The following is a 22,034-nucleotide window of genomic DNA, read 5'->3' on the forward strand; positions in this document are numbered from 1 at the left end:
AAGATAAACCCAAACTGAAATTCCCACAATTACAGTAAAGTATTTAACAAGGTCTTACAGCTCCCCTTTCATATCTACCAATAATAATATTAGGCGAGGGAGGAACCAGTTCGGCGAGGAAGATTCTTTTTTTTCCCCCGGAACCCCCGTATAGCGGTGAGGAGAAAGAGAGCGTTTTGGGAATCTGCCCGCAGGCACAGTTGGCAAACCAAGTGGTGAATGTGAAGGAACCCAGCTCTGATGATGATGAGTGGGACGATGATGATTGCTCACAGCCGTCTTCACGGAAATCGAGGAATAAGTCTTCTCACATTTCCACAGTTTCTGCACAGACCATTCCCTTCATGATCTCCAGCCCTACTTCCGCTGGCTATACCCAGGAACAATTTCACCAGAGTCTACACAACTACTTTATTCCCACAAAACAAAGTCCACCACCACCATTGCCGTCTACGAGTCATATTACTGGATTTTCTGGCAACAGCAACGTCGCCGCTTTTCCACCTGTGCCTGGAGAGAACGTTCAAATCCAGAATCAAAATCCCAACAACCCGTTTTTCCAACGATTCGTAGAGAGCATACGGAGAGGAGCGGAGCCAAGGGAACGCTCGAATTCTGATTCAACTGTGATCGAAGACGAACCGGATGTTTCCCCCAACGTTCGCCAAGCTACGGTAACTCCCTTGCTCAGAGCTGCGCCAATAGGGCCTTTCCAGACTGGCCCAACGGGACCTCTGCCACCGATCCCTCGACGGGTGTCCCCCGCACACAAGGTCTCAGAAAACTCACCAAGTATAAGCGTCGGAACGTCAAGCAACCAACCTCCGCCTTACTCTCCACCTAACAAGGTCACAAAGGTTCGGCGGTATAGAGCTATCTTTCCTTCCGATTTGCACCCGCAGCCTCAATCACCAGGACCTCTATCCCCCGAAGGACAGACACAAATGGCGTCGAGAGGTGGAATACTCCTGTCCAGTATGCGGCAAGCGGAGGCCCCGGAGGCCCCGCAGGCCCCGCAGGCCCCAGCAGCAACGTACCACGCCAGGAATGATCCTCTACCGCGAGGTGTTTTACCGCCCCGTCTGCCAAACAACCCTGTGCACCTCTCGGACATCGAGAGACCCGGGGATGTACGAGTACAGAACGAATCTAGGCGCCAGAGGTTAGAACGCGAGGACCGAATGGCTAGGAAGGTCGGCGGCCTGTGGCGCGGCAGGGGCTGTTTGAGTAACAGAGGCTGCTTTGGTAGATCTGGTCGAGAAGGCAGAAAGCGACGCCGGTGGTACATGTGCATTGCAGTTGTTTTAATCACCATCATTATTGTCAGTGTTGTGCTCGCTATCACTCTCACGAGAAAGCGTGATGATGCACCCGAGTCACGCTGGTTGAACCTGACGGGCTATCCACCCATGCCAACTGGGGTTTCAACCATTGCGGGCCCGAATGCAGCCGTCGCCAACTCCGGGTGCATACGCCCAACATCGATGTGGAGCTGTGCGTTGCCAAAGGAAAACCAGGATGCAAACAAGCCCTTTGACCCGGACCAACCGAACTTCAGGATCCAGATCAATTTCCAGAACGGCACCTTTTCTCATAGCACAGTCCCTTTAAATAGGAAACGATCGACCTCCACATTCCCGGATAATTTGGGCTCCAGCCGTCGTCGATCGCTGCAGGGACGGAGCGGCGGATTGTCTCCGATCCCTGCCCCACCGGGACTTGAAGAACAGGCATTCCTGGGAAACACGTCTGATGGAGTAACTGCACCATTTGCGGGGGAAGATACACCGTTTTTCGCAACCTTCCTCTCTCCAGAGCCGATAAAAATATCTACCCGCCAACGGCGCGCAGACACTCCTCCACCACACGGCACTGACGCTGACGCCGATGACCTACGGGACGCCATCCCCGACCCAGCGCACAACCCCGACGGGACTGCCGCACCCGCAAACCTCCTCCCGCTCCCTATCGCCCAGCCGATCCGTCTGTATGACCGCGGTCTCCCTACCGAACACTACGGCTTCTACACCTACTTCGACCGCTCCATCTTCCTCAAAGCCGACAGGCCTCTGACCAACGACTCCGTTCTAGCCGTAGCGCCTGACGACCAAAACGGCGGCTCAACGCGCTCCGCCGCTCGCACCCGCTGCACCTGGACGCAGACCCGGTTCCTCGTACAGATCTGGACGCAGCCTTCGCAGAATAGCATGGGCCTGATCCCGCTGCAGCCATCGCTAACCCCGACGCCGGGCTCTTCCTCTCCTCCCGCGCCCGAGTCCTCCACGGCAGTACCCTTCCCCACCGCCGCGACAGACTTCACGCGCCCGGGCTCCTTCCCCTACCCCATCACCATCGTCTTGGACAGACACGGCGGCGATCCAAAGTCCAAGATGGTCTACTGCTACCAGCTCGATTTGGAGCAACGGTACGTGTTATCTTCGAAGGCGCTGCAGGTGGAGGATCGGGGGTACGGGGGCCAGCTGGTCAACCCGGGGTCGTTGCTTGGTGGGAGCGCGAGGGGTACTTCCTCAGCAGGGGGGTTTGATGGCGGCACCGGGGGATGCCGGTGCGAGTGGCGGAATTGGCTGGCGGTGCGATGAGATTGGCAGCGTGTGATGGTGTATTTGTAAAAGTGTTAACATATACGTATTATACATGGTTATTGCATTATTTCTTATTTATTGATGTCCTCCGTGCTGTGTTTGCCTGATGGCCCTGATTGGCTTTGATTTGGCTTTGATTTGATGTCCGTGATTTTGAGTACTGAAAATGGTTTATGTTGAAAATTAATCCATCTTCATGGGTTTGTTCAGCTTGTACAGTCCTTGTTGAATATATGTATGTACTACGGAGTACATTACGCTTGATTGAAAATAATTTATCCTTTTTTTTTTTTTTCGCCTGTAGTGTTCCTTATGTATGTATGTATGTATGTATGCCCAGTCCCTGGTGCTGGGTTTTTTGTCTTTTCTGTCTTCTCTTGCTTTTTGTTATGTTCATTTTGTACAGCACTTTGATTAGTTAGTTATAACTTATGAATCTGGATTATATTAGCAACTGTACATAGTATAGTTATACGGAGTAGTTAACTAGTTATAGTTAACTATGTCATTTCCCCATTCGAGCGTTGAACGGCTGTGTGAGCACAGCCCCAGCCTCGGTCGGGGGTTAATGAATACCTTTATCCAGCACGGCGGGGCCTCCGCGAAAATGTAACATTATTAACTACTAGTAGACCAACAATGCCAACGGGCGACGCTCCAACCTTAAGCATCAGCGGAGATCCCCACCCCCCGCCCACCATCCTGGGCTGCGCAAGAGTTGGGTGGAGGGGCGTATCTGAGACTTGCGTAGGAGAGCGTTAAACAGGGATGTTTGTGGGGTTGATTGTTCGGCTTGGCTTGTTTGGCGGCAGGAAGTGCCCGGTTGGCTTCTTTTGCCCCCCGAAAATATAATACTTTATTGTATTCAACATTATTCTACTAGAGTACGGTGTCACTTGATGAGATACCAACTTACTGAGTTTCCGTCGGCAGCAAAACCAGGAACTGCTTGCTGTCTCCCCATTCTGATTGCCTCGTGCTGCACCATCCCAGGAAGACGCTCACGACGCTCCTCTGCAGAAGTGAGAGCCAGGCGACGATGTTCAGCCCGGCCAATGAGCTGGTGCCCGAGCTGCGGGGGGGGCTTGCGGCCAAGATGCGAGCGGCGTAACGTCTTGGCGCAGGCCCAGCGGCTCGGCGGTCAATCTCGAGTGAGAATTGGTATGACGACCAACACGGCCGGGTCTAGTGGGCGCTTGAGTTGATTGGTACCTCTGGATTATTCCAGGGGTGCCTATGCTGGAAATCCAGGGTTGATAGAATTCCTTGCGTTTTCCATTGTTGGTAGTTCGTTTGTGGGTAGGTCAAACATTTATTCCGCTCCTGACAACCCTAACCAAATACCTTGATATGAACACCATATCCATTGCATCGAGCCTTCTGCAGGGTGGCGGAGGATCTCCTTATGGCCTCTCCCTGGGACACGAGGGATGATTCCCCAGTGTCCACTCGGTCCGCTCTGTGAAGCATCTCTCGCACCCTTTTTCCTTGTTTGAGGTGCGGAGTCTGGCAGAAGGGCTTTGGCGTCCCACCCCTGGACAGATGTCATTCTCCTGCTTGTTGGGTGTTTTGCGCACGAGAGGATTGGCACGATTGGCACTGTTGGCTGAGGGCCCCGTATCCAACCATCAGTGCTGGCTGGGGTCTGCCCCAAGTTTCGAATCGAAGCTTGGCATGCTCAGTCTGGCATTCGCCATGATGCTATGATGGAGCTGAATCCTGTTGTCATACTATGTAAGATGGGGGGTGAGGAGTGGAAATAAAGATCCGCCGTCACCCCAAATCCCCTGGTCCCCTGCGTTCTGCTTTTTTCTCGCATCTCCTGCTGGCGACATCCCTCCCCTCTTCTTTTGACAGACACTTCCCCGCCCCGTTTCGAGGCCTTCCCATCAAACCCCAGTAGCAATGTCGTCCAACGACCTGAGGGAGGAAGCTGTCTCTACAGAGAAGACCCAGCCCCTGAAGCACGTCCAGAGTCCTGGCGTGGTTGAAACAATGGAGCGGGTGGAAGAGCCAAAGAAAACCCTGTGGGAGAAAGTGAAAACGCCCGGCTCGGTATACCAGATTCTTATCTCTGCTGCCATCGCCATCGCGATCGGTTTCGCTGTGAACACAACGGTGGACAAAGTGCCTGTTGCCGCTGTCGATCTCTGCGGCATACCTGGCCGAATCTGGTTGCGCGCTCTCAAAGCTATTGGTAAGTGAGGTAGCCACAAGAACAACCTGTATCCTGTGGTCCCCCTCTCTCCTCGCAAATAAAATTAAATATCCAACAAAAATGAATGTGAAAAAAAAAAGGAAAAAAAAAAAAAAAAAAACGCTTAAAAAGGAAATTGTTTCATTATTTTGTCGAATCTTTGCTGATTTCTCGTTAGTCCTACCGTTGATCGTGGTCTCTCTGATCCTAGCCGTTCAGCGGCTGCGGGAGATGTCGCGCGGTGGAGCACTTCTAGCTCGCTGGACCATTGGATACTACCTTTTTACCACGCTGGTCGCAATCTTTCACAGCACAATCCTCGTGGCATTGGTCTGGAGCAAGCAGTTTTCCGAGGTCGACCCTGATTCGCGCACTGTCGATAAGGACTTGCAAAAAGACATCGACTCACGTTCCGCCTACCAGGCGCATGATATTGTCGTCGAGCTCTTCGACACCCTTGTGCCGGACAACATTGTCGCCGCGTTTGCAAACGACATCCTCCTTGGTGTTCTCGTGGCGTCCATTATTCTTGGCTATATGATTAAGGACCCTGCCACCTCGTCGATCCTGCGGGTCGTAAGGGAGATTGAAGGTCTCATCACCATCGCCATCACTTTCCTTATCAACATGGCACCGATTGGGATTTTCTTCCTGATCATGCCGAACCTGTTCAAGCTCGATATCAAGGAGGTCGGCATCAATCTGGGTCTGCTGATAGGAGCTGGTCTCTCCGGCATGGCCATTCAACTGGTCATTGTATACCCCATCCTCTACTTTGCTGTTACCAGGGGGAATCCTTTCGCATACTGGTTCCGCAATTCTCCGGCGTGGATTACCGCGTGGGGCACGGCATCGTCCGCAGGCACAATGCCGGTGACACTCAAATGTCTTCAAGCTCGGGGGGTGCCAGACACTATCGCCAAGTTTGCAATTCCGCTTGGTACCTTGGTAAATATGGACGGGTATGTTTTTCTAATGCCATTTGTAACATTTCCTCTATGAACACATCCTTCGATACGTGTATGTAAACTTACACTTTCTTTCGCCTTCCCTCATAGAACCGCCATATACCTCCCAATAACTGTAACTTTCCTCGCCGCGACTCAGGGCCAGGTCATCACTCCTGGCCAGTACGTGGTAGTGTTCCTGACTTCGACGCTCGCATCGATAGGAACCACCCCAATCCCCAGTGCCTCCCTTGTTCTCATTATCATGATCGCCAACAGCATCAACGTTCAGGTGACGGGTATGTACGGAGTGATCACTGCCATTGACTGGTTTATGGACCGTTTTCGAACTATGGTTAATGTCACTGGAGATCTCTATGGTGCTGCCATTGTCACCAAGATCACAGGTATCAGAGACCCGATTGTTGACGCTGATGGGACTATAATAGAGACGATTGACGAAGATGAAAATGGAAAGCGAAACAGCCAAGTTTAAATTATGAGAATAAAGCCTAAACAAAAAATGCGAAAAAAAAAAAAAAAATGCGAAAAAAAAGAAGGGGGAATTGCTAGAGATGGAGGAGGGAAGGGATTAATGTATTTAATTAAATACCATACTCTGGAAATATATATATGCAACATTTTCTCCCTAGAGGCGGAGATGCATGAGTAGGAAAATGTTAATTCCGGATTCCACAACAATATACGTAATTCGACCAATTTCCCCCGGAAATATCAGCTTTTGCTCTTGCTGAAGTTATGTGAAGCGAAATTAGGTGTGCTTATGTGTATTTCTGTTTGTTCCTCTCATTTCTGAGATTGTCAAAGTACTGAGAAACATCTTTGGCTAGCAGGTTATGAGGGTACCTATCCGCACGGTAGAATTTGAATTAGCGACTGGGCGCTATGAAGTGGAATGAGGGTTAGAGGAAGATAATGCTTACTCGCTGCGCTTCACTAGCTTTTGAACACAGAGGATATCGCCGTTCCCCAGTTCAGCCCGTTCGAGAGTTGAATTAGGGTCCACGTTGAGGATCATTGAAGGTTTTACTTCCTATGAGCTCGGTGGCAGTGTTGGCTTTGTCCATCAACCATCAACAATTTAATGGTGTGTGAAAGAAAGTGGGGTGAAAAAGATGGGAAAGAAGAAGCGTGGAAAGAGGCTCGTGATGAATACTTACTTCATGAACTGAAAATCTCGAATCTTCTGGCCATTGCATTACTGTGAGGATGTGGGGGCGAACTGTGCTGTCTTTCCGAACGTAGAGGGATGTGACACCGCACAGAGTCTGGTTGACCACGTCGAAATTTTTGATGAATATCAGGATCATGACTCCTCCATCTGTAGTTTGGGGTACGGGGGATGGTATCTTTGTGCCAGCGGGGCTCGTCTCAACCCATATATGTGGGTTGGGCCCGACGAATCCTACATCTAGGCATGCCTGCTCCATGGTAATGTTAGTGCGAAGTAAGGGTTCGTGGGGTCTGCGTGTTCCATTCTGGCGATTGATGCAGATCCATAGGGTACATTGCCCGTGCCCCAATCCCATTTTCTTAGCGACTTTTTGGATTAATTCGCTAGCCAATGTTTCTTTACGGACGCGTAGGGTGGCTGTGCCACTATTACCCACTTTAGGGCTGGTCAAGTCGAATCCGTCATGGAGACTGAACTGGGTGACTGAGGACAGAGTGATTTGCAAGTAGAGGTGTTGCTCTTCCTGCTCCTTTTTCAGACGCTCGGCTGCCTCCTGTTCTTGTAGAAACCCGTTTCCTATTACATTCGTAAAATACATGTTAGAGTGATAAAATGTCCAACTGGAAATGTCGAGAACAACAGAGCAGGCTGCTAGCGAACACGTACTTATAGATTCAGGTACGTCCGCTGTGGTAACATCAGCAAGGATATCATTAATCCTTGATTTGCGGACATATATTAACATATATGCATTCGTAATCCGTCCTTCCCCTCCATAATTGTCTTCAATGGCATTCCTTAGCATGGCACGAGTAACCTGCTCATCGTCAAACTTAAAGAAAGGCATGTTTGCTGCAGGGCGTAAGAACACCCAGTAACGGCCGCGGTAGACACCACCACTGTGAACAACAACACCGGTCAATCGGTAAACCCAGGATTCAGACCTATCGGTGTCGGCTGAAAGATATGGAGATGCATCAAATTCTTCTGGATAAGCGAAGAAATCATTGACTTTCACGAGTTGGCGCTGGGGCATGTCATATGCATATCTCTTTAAATGGAGGTGGAGAACATCAGGCAAGGTTTCAAGGATAACGCCGCTAGTGGTTTTTTGAATACCGTTCGCTCTGTGTTCTTCGCTAACATTTTCGCGGATATATTCTGTCAAGCTTGCTTCGAGGGATTGGATATTCTGGACGTTGATGCTGATATCCCAGAAGTTTTCTATCTTTGACTGTTGGACACCGTCAAGAGAAACATAACTCTTAGTTTTGCCACGAAAGATGCCCGAAAAAGTAGTGTTTTCCACAAATCGATCCATGAGCAGCCGAGTCATCTCATGGACATCTTGTTGCATAAAAAGATGTTTGGGCCCCCATCCAAGTGCTCTGGTGAGCTCCAGTGGGGACGCCGACTGATCATTGGTTTGTAAATGGTAGAACAGGCGTTGCAATGCCCACAGGAAAGTGTTTCCATCTGATTTATCGTCATGTTGCAACTGGTAGGTAGCCTAAGTGCGCACTCTTAGTGTCCCTTGAAATGAACAATGTTTGACTTGCACATGGAACTTGGGCCGGCTTACCTTGCGGAATTTGTTCGTAAAATAAAAACACTGCAGTATAACGTTTAGGTAACCAGTGGAGCCAAGGTTTTTCAAACCAACGAAGCCGGTCGCTTTCTTTGAGTCGTAGCTGCTGGCGCCATTAGAGATTATCTCAGAGTAGTCGACAAAGAGAATGCGCACTTATGAAACGTGTGCCATAGAACTCCGGTGTAATCTCTGATTACGCGAACGTAAGCGGTGATATTGGCCTCGTCGTTACCCAACAACGATGGTTTATCTCCAAGACGGCCTAACAGCTTTCGAAGTTCACAAAACTTTGTGAAGCCCCAATCTGGTTTGTCAACTGTGAAGCGAAAATTTGCCTCTAGAACAATGTAAATTAGACGATGCTGGAAAGAGGTTAGGGTGGATGGATACTTACGTTGTGAAATGTAGGCTTCTGGGCTAGTGGTATTCCACAGGACTAAAGAGAACTGGACACAGGCATTCCAGTGGACCGGTAGTTCTCCTTCATCAAAACCATGCTTAAGGTGGATAGATAAATGCTGGTTCTGCTGATTTCCATATGGGTGGAGGAGAACCCGCCTACTCGTATTAGGGTAGTCCAAAACTCTCTATATAACTTCTTGATTGACGACATACCATTTGGATCCACCGCACTCAAATTTCGGGCCCAGTTCCCTTTTTTTTAATTTCGTCCAGTTTGGTAAACACCAGGTGAAGTGGGATTGATCCGCCGTCTCCAAGGTCGGGTCGATTGGTAGCAACTTGGCCATCATGGCATCATCTGTAATTTCGTAACATGAAATTAACATCACAGTTTTCTCCTTGACCCCTAGATCACGTGTACACAGGAGGGAATCTCGTCCACGGGAGTGTCATGGAGAGGGCAACCATACAATTGTTGGCCAAGGGATTTGGTTCCTATTTGTTAACATCAGTTCGAAAGTCTGTCCCGCTCTTCATGGTGGGCAATTCTCATTTCGGCAAGATTATATCTCACATTTTCCATCGCTTGCGGCTGGCTGCCTTGCGACATTTGGGCAGCCATAAAATGATTGCAACGAAGTTCTGCCTCAATGGCTCTTGGAGAGGGCTCAAGGGATCAAGCAAAACAGCATTCCAGCAAAATCTCACAGGAGAATGTATTTTGGCAGCGCTAAAATTGTCCTATGGTTCCCGGTGGGTGGTGTTTGGGGTTGTCGACTGTGTTTATGTATGGAAGTGCAGGGGGCCGAAATGCGATGTTCTGCAGCATGGCTTGAGTCATCTCGTATCCACAAACTCCGCAGCGCCCAGAGATATGGCCACGCTCGGCGAGGTTCTGTTCTGCCTTGCCTCAGGATCAACAGTGCCAACCTGGACTTCTTTATTAGCTGGGTTGTTTTGAATATGTGGAATGTTCTGAAGCCCCACCAGAATATTTGGTAAATAACTATAATTTTATAAAACTGAATTTTACATTTGATCAAGATTTAATCATGTATGAAAACCTAAAGCAGAGCTGCGTGGTTAGAGAAGCTGATATTCCATTTCTGCACACGTTCAAACGACTGCGCAGAGCCCGGTAACTCACTGGTGATTGTGATACTTCAATTTACGGGTTCATGGGCCGGGACGTAGTTATTCCGTTCCAATCCTGACAATGTAACTAATAATATTGTATCAAGCCGTAATATTCCACGACATCCAGGTTCCTTTTGCACTGAGCCAACCCTTGTTAGTCGTTACTCTCTCTATAGCATTATGGCATAGTGCTACGACGCTATTGCGATGCTGAACATAGAGCAACGCAGGGAATTTGGTCCAGCTTTGGTTCGGGATCTTGATTTTCAAGGGAAACAATGCCGCTTCGAAAACCTCCACCCAGCCCATCCCTCCTCTCACCAACCGCATACGACGACGATGTTGATGCTATTTCTCTGAGATCGTTGTCCGATCAGGACTCTGATTCGGAAGACGATGAACTTATAAAAGGCTCTAGGACAACCCTGGAATTGTCCCAGCATGACAGAACTGTTCTGGAGGAGGAGGAAGAACGTGAGCGGCTTCTCGTTAAGCAAAGCCCAACACATGGGCTACGGAGGATATTCGGTCATGATAATGGCAGCAGCGTGCGCATTGGGAAGCAGGAGAGGAGAAGGCAACGACGTCTACAGCGAAGAGCAGATCGGATAAAGCGTATGGAAGAGAAAGGAGAGGAGATGGGTCTGATGTTCGAGATGGAAGAAGGCAACATTGATGACAATACAAGCTCCCAGTCGTCGGGAGAGTCTTCGATTTTGATTCATCCTAGTTACAAATCGGTATGAAATCCTATGCCCCTGGTTTTGATGCAGACAATGCTGTTTGTCTTGTGATTCTTGGCTACTCTTGCTAATTCATATATCTCCGCTTTAGTCGAGGGGTTCATGGTGTTTCAAGGTATCCATATTATCTACGGGTATTGTGGTTTTATTCCTTATTCTATACTTAGGCGCATACAAGGAATCAAACAGTTTCCGATCCGCCCGCCAGCCACGCACCCTGTTGTCGAATGGCACCTCTCTCTTCGCTCCAACAACGATTTTGATCTCCTTGGATGGATTTCGAGCCGACTTTCTCAATCGCGGTCTTACTCCAGCCCTCAATTCCTTTATCGCCAACGGAATTTCCCCAGCCTACATGCTTCCCAGTTTCCCTAGTGTAACATTCCCAAATCATTTTACACTAGTGACTGGGCTTTACCCTGAAAGCCATGGTATCGTGGGTAATTCCTTCTGGGATCCGGTCCTGCGGGAAGATTTTTATTATACTGATCCGGCAAGAAGCCTGGATCCAAAGTGGTGGACTGCAGAACCAGTGTGGGTGACTGCTGAAAAGCAAGGGGTTCGGACAGCGATTCACATGTGGCCAGGTTCAGAAGCCCACATCGGTAACATTGAACCCACGTACCTTGATAAATTTAATGCAAAAGAGGACTTAGCTAGCAAAGCCAAGAGAATTCTCTCATTTTTGGACTTGCCTGGCGACCAAGAAGCACAGGACCTGTCATCGGATACTGATAGACGACCACAACTAATAGCCGCTTATGTGCCTCACGTTGATTCTGATGGACATACTTTCGGTCCGAATAGTACTGAAATCCGAAGTACATTAGCTCGTGTGGATGAAATTCTTGCAGAAATTTTCAAAGGGCTTCACAGTCGCAATCTGACCGACGTGGTCAATATCGTCGTCGTATCTGACCATGGTATGGCCACTACTTCAACTGATCGTCTTGTCCAATTAGACGATATCATTGATATGGATTTGGTGGACCGCCTTGATGGATGGCCCCTTCAGGGCATCCGTCCCAAAAGACCTGAAGATCTAGAAATACTGAAGCAACAGCTGGCGGAATCATCCAAACAATACAATGACTCTATCGATGTTTACACTCGGGAAACGATGCCTGATCGCTATCACTTCTCCAGTAACGATCGTATTGCGCCGTTATGGGTAGTACCAAAAACAGGGTGGGCGGTCGTTGAAAAGGCAACCTTCAATGTTCAGGATGCGAAAATGAAGAAAACAGTTTATCACCCGAGAGGCCTTCATGGATATGATCACGAACATCCTCTCATGAGAGCAATTTTTGTTGCTCGCGGCCCTAAGTTCCCTCACCACCCCAATAGTCGTGTGGAAAATTTCCGTAAGTTCTACCCCTCTAACAAATCGTACGGCTTAAACCCAACTGAAAGGATGCACGCTAGAAAATACCGAAGTATACAATATCATCTGTGACTCCTTGGAAATAGAAGCCCACCCAAATAACGGAACCCTCCGCCTCCCTCTAAATCCTATTGGTTTTCATTCCCCCGAAGACTTTCCAGGTGCTAATTCATCAGATGATCCTCCCATTAATACAGGCCCTAGCAGTGCTGTTATTACCTCCAAACTCCAAATAACTGCTTCCAGCAATTCGCCAACCACGATACTGAATTCTGGCTCACCGGATCCTACATCCACGCCCAAACATGGCGAAAATGACACCAGCGCTTCGACGAGCTCGTCATCATTGTGGGACAAATTTCTCGATAGAATCGAATGGTTAAAGAATTGGGCCCAAGGGTTTCTAGACTCTGTTGATAGATAGCGTACGATACTCCATACCTCATTTCATTTTCGATTTTCCCTCGAGGTATAGTATCTCCTCCCATCCCCTTGTTCGTTTCATATGCTACCATGCTTTTTTGTTTGCATCATGCACGATACCCAACGCGGCATTTACCATTTGCAAATCATGGCATTACATTAAATTTGTTTAGCTTTCACACTGCTCGCATCCGGGTATATTTTTGCCTTTGGTTTTGACTTCCTTTTTCTTCATTTGTTTTGGCTCTTTCCCCTATTTTCCATTTCCATCCTATAGGCTCCCTTGCGTTAGAAAATTCCTGCTTCTATTTAGTAGACTTAATTCGTCCGCGGACGTGATATCTAGAATATTTGGTTGCCATCCAACTTTCTTCGCTAATTTTCCTTTTTCTTCTTTGCTTTCATTGGCAAACAGGAGTAAGGATGAGAGTTACATGGTAAGGAACCCCTATTTCAACCATTGCAGACGAAATTCGCCTATGTGAAAAAAGAAAAGCTGCACGGCTCAAATTATCTGTTTCCTCGCATAGTTATATGGTCTAATGATAGGGTAACCATCATCCTGGGCTTTACCCATGAGTGGCCATGAATTCCAGGCGACTGGCGAATGCCACAACATCCACCACCTCCTCTGGGGTGAACAACATCATATCCACAGCTGGAGACAACCTGGGTGGGTCTCCACCTCATTCGGCTGGTTTGGACCCCTGGTGATTTGTACATATTTGGGGGTGGCCACCAATTTGAGGCCAACTCAGTCTGATGGATGTCCCCTTATAGGGAGTGGCATTGGGGCAGCAGAACCCTCGCCATTGCCATAAGGTTGACCACCGCTTCTGACACTATTCCCTTCTGGTTATACATGAATTGCGTGGATTTAATAACTGGCATTCTCATGGCCTCCGAACTGAGACGATGGTCCCTCCTAAGCATGTGATGGCCATTTGACCTCGAGGCGCGTCCAGTCCTCGCACCCGGTTGTCCGTATAGAATGGGAGGTGCGGCTGGCCTGCTGGCGGCCGCGGTTCAAGACCCTCTTCTAACTTGGTACACTGTCTTCAACCGCATGTTTTCGTGGAACTATGGAGATGTGAGAGAAGCTGTAGAATCCGAATTTAGATGGAGTCTGGCAAGACCTGACGGCTGTTATGGACCTAATCGACTCCTTGCGTGTCTGGTCTCCCCATCCCTCACTTCTTTACCACTCAACACGGAGAGGATTTCGGAACCACCAAGACTAGGACGCTACTAGTTCCTCTCTCTAGGGGCTGTTGAATGGTTCACAAGATTAATGAGCGGATTGTCCTGAAAATACCCCAAGTTACGATGCTTGCGGCTCTCTCGTTGAGGAACACCGCGCAACCCCACAATTGCGCACGGCTTTCTAGTGTTCCCAGGTAAATTCCTTCCATGTCTTAGTGGCGGCCTGCTAAATTAGTACCTTCGAGTGCGCATTATGCTCGTGAAGGCTATGGCTGTTGCGATTGCATCGACATGCTCATGACGAAGGAGCCTGCTGATCTAGTCAAAAAATAGATCATGGAACTAGCCGATAATACAGTCTGGTTGGAATCTCTTGGATATGCTTATATTGATATCCGACCTCCGAATCGGGTGTAAGCTGCTCTCAGAGGAAAACAAAGGGCAGCGCCGAGGCGGTAAACAGCACATTCAACAGTATGTAGGAGATGGCGAAATGCATGTCAACGGATCCTTCAGCCTGGGGGTGGGAATTCTTGAATTCCCATATACAAAGGAGCATTCCTGATAGATACTAGAAGTGTGGGATTGGATTCTAATGTTTGTGACAGAATAACAACACAACTTCAAAGAACGTATTTTCTGTCTGTTTCCAAACGAGAAAAGACGGGTCGCTCATTAATTTAAATAAAAGAAAATAATGGAAGAAAACAAGGGCAGATCAGGTATTGAGCTGCAGATATGGCCTGCGCAGAGGTCATTGTTGCAATTGAATCAAAGACTCTCAATTGTGAGTTCTAACTCATGATAGCGGCCGTGTTGTCACGGCCCGTGACGCACTTTTCTAGAAGGATAAGGAGGGAGAGATAGGAATGGGCTTCTTTGCCACAAATCTTGAAATCCCTTCTGACTAAAACTCGGGAACAATCTCGCTGCAAGGATTTGGTAGACCAAATTATATCATGCCGACTCTTCAGCGAAGAGAATCGGTTTGATGTGGATCACGTAAGAGGTGCATACAGTACTTCATTATCTAAGGTATGGCGGTGCAAAGATATACTTTACCTTTGTGCTGTGGTCTGTTGTTATACATACATATGGGGTTGTTTGTCAACATCCTTTCATAAACGGTGCCAATAAAATAAATAAAATAAAATAAAATAAAATAAACCCCCCAAAAAGCCCCGAAATGAATTCTCCAGGTGATGTCACTGCTTTGTTTTGGGGTCCCCCAGCATCCAAAATTTTTTCTCAACTCTGTATTCCGGTTTCACGTTTCATCAAGATAATCTGATAACAAAAACTATGTACAGTACATACAGTACAGTAGTCTTCCAAGGTTCGTTCCATGGGGGCTATGTTTTTTGGGCCCGTATTATATATAATACACGCATTTGATACATACGATACGGTTGTATTGAAATGATTCCATACGCGTTACTCCGTATGTTTCAAAGGATCCACATACTCGGAAAATTGACGAATCGGAGAGTAATACCAGGGCAAACGGATCAGATAACCCCTTTTCCCAACAAACCTCGGATCAGATAACAAAACGGCAAACAAGGAGGAGCGCCATCTCCGGCTGCAAAAAAATATCGCCATGCGTGATTCGGGGTATAATTACGGAACTGTATAGTACTTACCCTACTTGCGTCGAATCCACTTGTGATTCTTTCAAGTTTGCGATACCGGATTTAGTTCCGTCGTAGCAATTGCAAGTCATAAAATTGTCGCAAGATGTTTTTGTTGGGGCATACTCCTCCCACAATGGGAAGACCTGTCTGAATGTCTAATTCTGCTGCTGTCCTACAATCGACCATATCATGCTATCGCTCTTCTATCAGCGTATATCCACCTATATCAAATTATCCGCCTCATCACTTCTCAGCGTTCTCCGTCTCTACAGGCCATTCCAACGTCGGCGTCTTACCATGCCTAGTAACGAGGGATCTACTGGCTCGTCCAGCACCACAAGACCGAAAGATGTCCTTGTGGTAGGTGGTTCATATTCTGGGCTTGCGGCAGCTCTGAACCTCCTGGATCTATGCCAAGGTCGAAATTGCCGATTTGCTGGCGCCTTGGATCCTGAGATTCCTGAACCAGCAGAAAGGGGAGAGAGAGTCCCTGTCCAAATAACCATAGTGGATGAACGAGATGGCTACTGTAAGTCCACTCGCAGCACTCCATCAAATAACCGAAACTGAGTAAGTAACAAAACGGGAATCGTTGTAAAAGTCCATCTTATTGGGACTCCACTAGCGTTTGCGTCGGAAGAGTATGCCCTGTCGGCCTGGAGAAAGTTCGCAGACATTCCCGCCCTACAGACGCCAGCTATAAAATTCATACAGGGTAGCGTCACTCGTGTGGACTGCGAGCGAAAAATCTCCACTATCAAGGAAGCTGGCACCAACAATGAGATCAGCCGGAAGTATGACTACTTGGTTGCAAGCTCTGGGCTGAGACGAACTTGGCCAAGTGCTCCTCAATCTCTGAATAAGGATAACTATTTGGAGGAGGTAGGGGAGCATATTGCGAAAATCAAAATGGCAAACGGTGGCGTCGTAGTCATCGGCGGTGGTAGGTTTTCAAATCCACATTACGATACTCCATTGGCACAGATGTGGACTGCATTGACGAGGTGAATGATTTCTACAGGAGCCGTCGGCATCGAAATGGCAAGCGAGCTGAAAGAGATGCACCCAGACCTAAGGGTCACCCTTATCCATTCAAGGGCCAAACTTCTGTCATCGGAACCTCTTCCTGATGAATTTCGTGATCGGGCCCTTGAACTGCTTCATGAGACTGGCGTCGAAACCATTTTGGGCTCACGGGTAATTTGCACAACCCAAACTGAGCTAAATGGGGCGGCAACTCCAAGCTATACTCTTTCATTAACAGATGGGCGGACTATTAAGGCAGGCTATGTCATCAATGCCATCTCAAAATACAGTCCAACAACAGCATACCTGCCTAGCAACGTCCTGGACAAAGAGGGCTATGTGAAGGTTAATTCAGCGTAAGGAGCATCAACACAAATAGCAAAGTAACAAAATGGAAATATTTACCGCTGCTAACACAAACCAAATAGTCTAAACTTCACCGATGAAGTTCCAAATGCAAAATACCACTTCGCGGCCGGGGACCTCGCCCTGTGGTCTGGCATCAAACGGGCCGGCCGGGCCATGCACCACGGACACTACGTCGGGATGAATATCTACCAGCAACTGCTAAATGAGCGGTTTGGGACGAAGCCTAAATTTTCCGAAATGGCGCATGCGCCGCCGTCTATGGCGGTGGCAGTGGGGAAGAACACTGTCGCATATGGGGCTGAGCAAGGCGTGGTGTCAGGAGAGGAAATCGCCAAGATCTTCTTTGAAGATGATTTGGGATTTGGAAGTATGTATCCTTCGCCTCCCTTCTATTTTATGAGGTAACTATGTTTATTGCGTAGTCGATTGTTTACTAATTGTAATATGTGTAGTTTGCTGGAGGTATTTGAAGCTTGGAGAGGCGCCGAAATGACTATAGGCTATGTTGTTTTGGTGCCTGGGAGAGATGGTAAAATTTCATACAGAGGACAGCATTTTACTAGTTAATCAACGGGATATATATATATATTTCATCTCTGATAAACTAGTTGAATTCTCCTATTTCCAGGGGTTATATTGAGCAGTTATATTTTAATTTGCGAGCGAGGGGAAAAGAGATGGAGTTTAAACGTGGAATATAAACTTGGCTCTGGATTATTGCAAAATGAAGTAAAAGAGTAGTTAGTTACTATAAATTCAGAAAGTCAGATCTAAAATCACTTCGATGCAAAACCTCTATGTTTTTTTATTTAAGTTCCCCGCACGCAAGCACAAACACCCGGTAATAAATTGACAACATCAACTGCTGTTTGTCCCATGTTACTCGAAGGCCTGATGTAATGCATTGATTTTATAACTTTCGCTCCGTTCCACTAACTCTGCATGGGTGCCTTTATCAGTGCATCTTCCATCTTCGATGAGGAAGATGGCATCTGCTTTCTGAATCGTATATAGCCTATGCGCGATGGCGATAACAGTCATTCCTTTGGTGGCTTTCTCTAAGCCGGCCTGGAGAAGCTGTTCGGATTCTGCGTCGAGGGCACTTGTCGATTCGTCCAGGAGAAGCAGCTGAGGTTTCCGGACAAGTGCGCGGGCAATTGCGAGTCGCTGTTTCTGCCCGCCTGACAGCTGATTTCCGCTGGGTCCACAGTTAGTGTTATACCCTTCCGGCAAGTTAATAATGGTGTCATGAATATTTGCCAACCGGCAAGCTTCTTCAATTTCTGCATCTGTGGGCTTGTGGCCAGGGCGAGCTCCAAGGGCAACATTGAACCGGATAGTGCCTTCGAAAAGCACGCTGTCCTGTGGGACAAGAGCGATGTTATCACGGAACGATGCTCCTTCACGGGTTGAGATGTCTTGGCCATCGATGTGGACACTGCCTGAGGTTGGTGTGTATAACCTCTCGATTAGAGATACGATGGTTGATTTGCCTGCGCCGCTTGGACCGACTAACGCCGCAAACTGGCCCGGTTTAATATGAATATCTAAACCATCAAGGACTAGAACGTCTTGACGCGCTGGGTACGAGAACTTCACGTTGTTCAGGGAAACACTGATACCTCCCTGACTTTGATCGGGACGTTTCTCTCGTGGCTCGGCGTTGGCTTCTAAGTCATTGCCCGGTTTCAGACGCTGGCATGGACCAGAGAGATTCTTGGTCGATCCGAGGTCAAGGAGGTTCAGAATTCGAGCGAGCGCGGTGAAGGCACGCGACACATCTGGAGCTAGTGTGAACATTTGGCCCCAAAGCTGTGCGCTCACGAGGAGAGCCATGAGCACAATAAAGAACTGCGTCTGCGAGTAATCGCCTGCAATAATTCTCTTAGCTCCCCACCAATAGGCAAGCGCATACAAGAAATTGCTCGCGCCGTACGAAATTGCTAGCCAAAGGTTGGCATAGGCGCTTTGCTGCGCAATTTCCATTGTCGGGCCTTTTAGGGAGCGTCGATAGGTTTTCAAAATTTCGTGTTCCAGAGAAAGAGCAGAGATGGTCTTGATCGAATTGACGGCTTCAACTGTTATTCCAAGCGATTTCTCAAACGCCCTGGCATGGCGCTCTTGAAACTGCGTCATTTTTATGACTCGCATCACACCCGCGCCCAGCATCAATGGGACAACAGCGAGGCAGACCAGCGCAATCTTCCATGCAATTACATGGGATAACGAAATTGCGACGACCAGATTTACTAGTATAGCAATAATAGTACCTACAACCGATCCCGTGAGACCAGATAGGGCATTACCATCTTGGGTGATGATTGAAAGGAGGACGGTAGGACTTCTTCCATCCGACTGATGCCACTGCAAGTCCTGCTCCATGAGGGCCCTGAACGAGAGAACTCGAACTTTGTAAGTAATTTTCTCTGCAACCCAGCCAAATGCTGACCAACTTCCCAGATTAGCGAAAAACTCGATAATGGCGAGGATGAAAAACATCAATCCGTAAAATTTACCAGCAGACCTGATGGAATCTGCAGTTTTGCATGGGCTCAACCCACCAATCGTGTTGCCGAAGACAACTGCAGAGGCTGAATATGTGCCACCAACTACGAAAGCGCTGGTCAGTGCTAGGAAAAGGAAGAGCATATGCGGCCGCAACATTGGACCCACGGCTTTCAGGGTTGACGATAAAGACCGTTTCGCATTAATACCATCGCTGTTGTCTTCTCCTTTCCGCGCAGATGTCTCCAATGAGCGTCTTTCGTCAAGACTAGCTTCGGCAGCCTTCTCGATTATGTTGTCGTAGGAGTCCTTTGTTGCCAATGACTCACTCGAAACATTCTCTTCCTCAGGACGAATATTCAGATTCTGCAGACGAACTAGACCAGCGTATGCGCCATCGCTTGATATCAACTCCGAGTGAGTCCCCTGCTCAACAACTTTCCCTTGATTCATAACGATAATATTGTCGGCATTCTTTACGGCGGACAGACGATGGGCAATGGATATTAACGTCCTTCCGCTCATTATCTTCTCAATCGCGGATTGGACACGTTGCTGACTAGTAGAATCTAGAGCGGCGGTCGCTTCATCAAGAATCAAAAGTTTAGGCTTTTTAACTAAAGCACGAGCAATGGAAATTCTTTGTTTTTGACCTCCTGATATCAGGATACCTGCAGAACCGACAAGAGTACCATACCCATCCTTTAGACGACCGATAAAAGCACTCGCATCAGCGAGATCTGCCGCATTACGCACCAGATCTATGATTTCTGCAGTCTCTTGACCATGAATCTCTGCTTCTTCCATTAGATCCCGTCCATTCCTGACGGCAGTTGCAATATCGGAAAGATTACCTCCAAGCAAGGCTGGGGACAGGTGAGAGTGAGATGGAGAATTAATCAGTCCCAAGGCAATATTCTCAAGGATGGATCGGTCGAGGAGTGACGGCTCTTGCTGGACAAGACTGAGATTGCTTCGCAAAGATCGAACGTTGAGATCTTTGATGTTCCGCCCAGCAAAAGATATTTCCCCATTTGTTGGGTCATATAATCGTGCTATTAGGCCGGCTACGGTCGACTTCCCGCTCCCGGATAGACCAACGATTGCGGTGTGTTGTCCAGCTGCACATGACATCGACACATTATCTAGCACAGGTTTATCTGGCCGGGACGGAAATGCAAATGAAACATTATTCAGCTCAATATTACCAGAAACGTTTCGGAGAGAATTTCCAGTGCCTTCAACTGTGCCATCTATTTTCGGTTCCCGGTTGATATCGGCTTCCAAACTTTCGAAGGTCACTCCTGCAGCATCGGAGACTTGAACAAAAGGAGCGACTTGGCTAAGGATCAAAGTAGCTTTTAAAACTTCAGTTAGCATACGGGGTACGGGATACTTTAATATTGAATATCTCACCATCGACCAATAAAAAAATCACGGTGTATGTAGTCCCGACTGATGATCCAGGGCTACCGGAGGCAACTGCATCCGCGATCGTTTTCGAGCCTTGCCAGAATGCCAATCCATTTGCGGAGAATGCAATAAAATACAGCAATCCCGACTGGACAGCAATAGAAATTGCCTTACTAATTCCAGCTACCTTTGCATTGCCCAGCAGGCCTGCAAATTTCGATTCTAACTGAGCGTTTGCCGAGAATGCATGCACAATTGTTGCGTTTGACAGTGCTTCCATCGCAACGGATGATGCTCCAGCAACGTTTTTCAGCATAGCCGATGCGTATTTCTGAGTATAGTAACCGCCAACAAGCGACATTAGCAAATAGGCTGGCGTTAGAGACACTAACTCCCCACCAAGTTTTGCATCTTTGACGAAAGCGATGATATAAGCGGTGATGAAAAACGATACACTATTGAGGACAATGCCTACTTTCTCCGATGTCCCCTGTTGGATTGTCGTTATGTCGCTCGTGAGTCGGGAGGCAGCTTCTCCAGCTGGCATATTATCGAAGAATGAAGCATCCTGCCGTAATAGACTTTTGAAATACCGCTCACGAAGTCTTTGGGCCAGGCGCTCACCAAACAAATTCCACGAAGCGACATAGATATATACCAAGACAAAGTAAGCGATTCCGACATAGACGACTTTGAGTGCCTTGCCATTGACTTCTGATTGATATGCTGAGCCTCTTTGAGAATCGGTGTTGCAAGATGCAGAATTAAGATTGTCAACCAATTGGCCGAAGATAATACCCATCAGAGGGAATGGGCACTCTTGAAGCAATCGCGGCTAGTATACCAAGTGTGAGGAGAATAAGGTCAACGGTTGTCGGCTCTGCATAAACGAGAAGGCGGACATATGTAGTGGCCCTTCGAATAATCTATCCAGTCGTCACAGAGTTAGCTGTGCTTATAACATTTATATTTGAGATGATTATCAGTACCCTTCGGCTCTTCGCAGTTTTTGACTCCCCGGCAGCCAAATCTTCAGACGCCTCAGTCATATCTGTGCTTGGTAGCGGGGGAACAAACTCCTCTGCTCAAGTACCGCGATTTCCAATTGCGAGTTTATGAAAGCAAACGCCAGGAAGAGTTGATTCATGGCGAGAACGGAAAGTGGCTCTCGATGAAGCTTGATGTCTCCCCCAGGCGGATGGCCCTCAATAGCTCTGGGGATTCTAGCCCTCATACTGCGAGGTCTCTCTTACTCTCATTTG

General features: G+C 48.0%; 6 protein-coding genes across 6 annotated transcripts; 4 read left to right on the top strand and 2 right to left on the bottom strand.

Moving 5' to 3' along the window:
* Positions 1 to 344: 344 nt before the first annotated feature.
* On the top strand, positions 345 to 3,131 carry HCAG_08309 (predicted protein; the record flags this gene model as incomplete). The annotated part of the gene is made up of 3 exons (XM_001536477.1): positions 345 to 2,425; positions 2,908 to 2,921; positions 3,100 to 3,131. The coding sequence occupies 3 exons, from the start codon at positions 345 to 347 to the stop codon at positions 3,129 to 3,131; spliced, it is 2,127 nt and encodes a 708-aa protein (XP_001536527.1).
* Positions 3,132 to 4,508: 1,377 nt separating this feature from the next.
* Positions 4,509 to 6,243, top strand: HCAG_08310 (conserved hypothetical protein; the record flags this gene model as incomplete). Its single annotated transcript, XM_001536478.1, has 3 exons — positions 4,509 to 4,800; positions 4,979 to 5,762; positions 5,859 to 6,243. The coding sequence occupies 3 exons, from the start codon at positions 4,509 to 4,511 to the stop codon at positions 6,241 to 6,243; spliced, it is 1,461 nt and encodes a 486-aa protein (XP_001536528.1).
* A 286-nt stretch (positions 6,244 to 6,529) lies between these two features.
* Positions 6,530 to 9,557, bottom strand: HCAG_08311 (predicted protein; the record flags this gene model as incomplete). Its single annotated transcript, XM_001536479.1, has 10 exons — positions 6,530 to 6,614; positions 6,692 to 6,801; positions 6,929 to 7,518; positions 7,609 to 8,452; positions 8,525 to 8,633; positions 8,687 to 8,849; positions 8,928 to 9,060; positions 9,130 to 9,293; positions 9,406 to 9,430; positions 9,510 to 9,557. The coding sequence occupies 10 exons, from the start codon at positions 9,555 to 9,557 to the stop codon at positions 6,530 to 6,532; spliced, it is 2,271 nt and encodes a 756-aa protein (XP_001536529.1).
* Positions 9,558 to 10,350: 793 nt separating this feature from the next.
* Positions 10,351 to 12,623, top strand: HCAG_08312 (conserved hypothetical protein; the record flags this gene model as incomplete). The annotated part of the gene is made up of 3 exons (XM_001536480.1): positions 10,351 to 10,812; positions 10,907 to 12,179; positions 12,397 to 12,623. 3 exons carry the CDS (start codon positions 10,351 to 10,353, stop codon positions 12,621 to 12,623), a joined length of 1,962 nt encoding a protein of 653 aa, XP_001536530.1.
* A 3,025-nt stretch (positions 12,624 to 15,648) lies between these two features.
* HCAG_08313 (conserved hypothetical protein) lies at positions 15,649 to 17,347 on the top strand (the record flags this gene model as incomplete). The annotated part of the gene is made up of 5 exons (XM_001536481.1): positions 15,649 to 15,988; positions 16,085 to 16,402; positions 16,481 to 16,841; positions 16,914 to 17,221; positions 17,307 to 17,347. The coding sequence occupies 5 exons, from the start codon at positions 15,649 to 15,651 to the stop codon at positions 17,345 to 17,347; spliced, it is 1,368 nt and encodes a 455-aa protein (XP_001536531.1).
* A 386-nt stretch (positions 17,348 to 17,733) lies between these two features.
* On the bottom strand, positions 17,734 to 21,821 carry HCAG_08314 (hypothetical protein; the record flags this gene model as incomplete). Its single annotated transcript, XM_001536482.1, has 4 exons — positions 17,734 to 20,701; positions 20,742 to 21,506; positions 21,571 to 21,698; positions 21,762 to 21,821. The coding sequence occupies 4 exons, from the start codon at positions 21,819 to 21,821 to the stop codon at positions 17,734 to 17,736; spliced, it is 3,921 nt and encodes a 1,306-aa protein (XP_001536532.1).
* Positions 21,822 to 22,034: the final 213 nt, after the last annotated feature.

The sequence above is a fragment of the Histoplasma capsulatum genome, genomic scaffold (genome assembly GCF_000149585.1).
Source record: "Histoplasma capsulatum NAm1 scaffold_11 genomic scaffold, whole genome shotgun sequence".
Taxonomy (NCBI): domain Eukaryota; kingdom Fungi; phylum Ascomycota; class Eurotiomycetes; order Onygenales; family Ajellomycetaceae; genus Histoplasma; species Histoplasma mississippiense.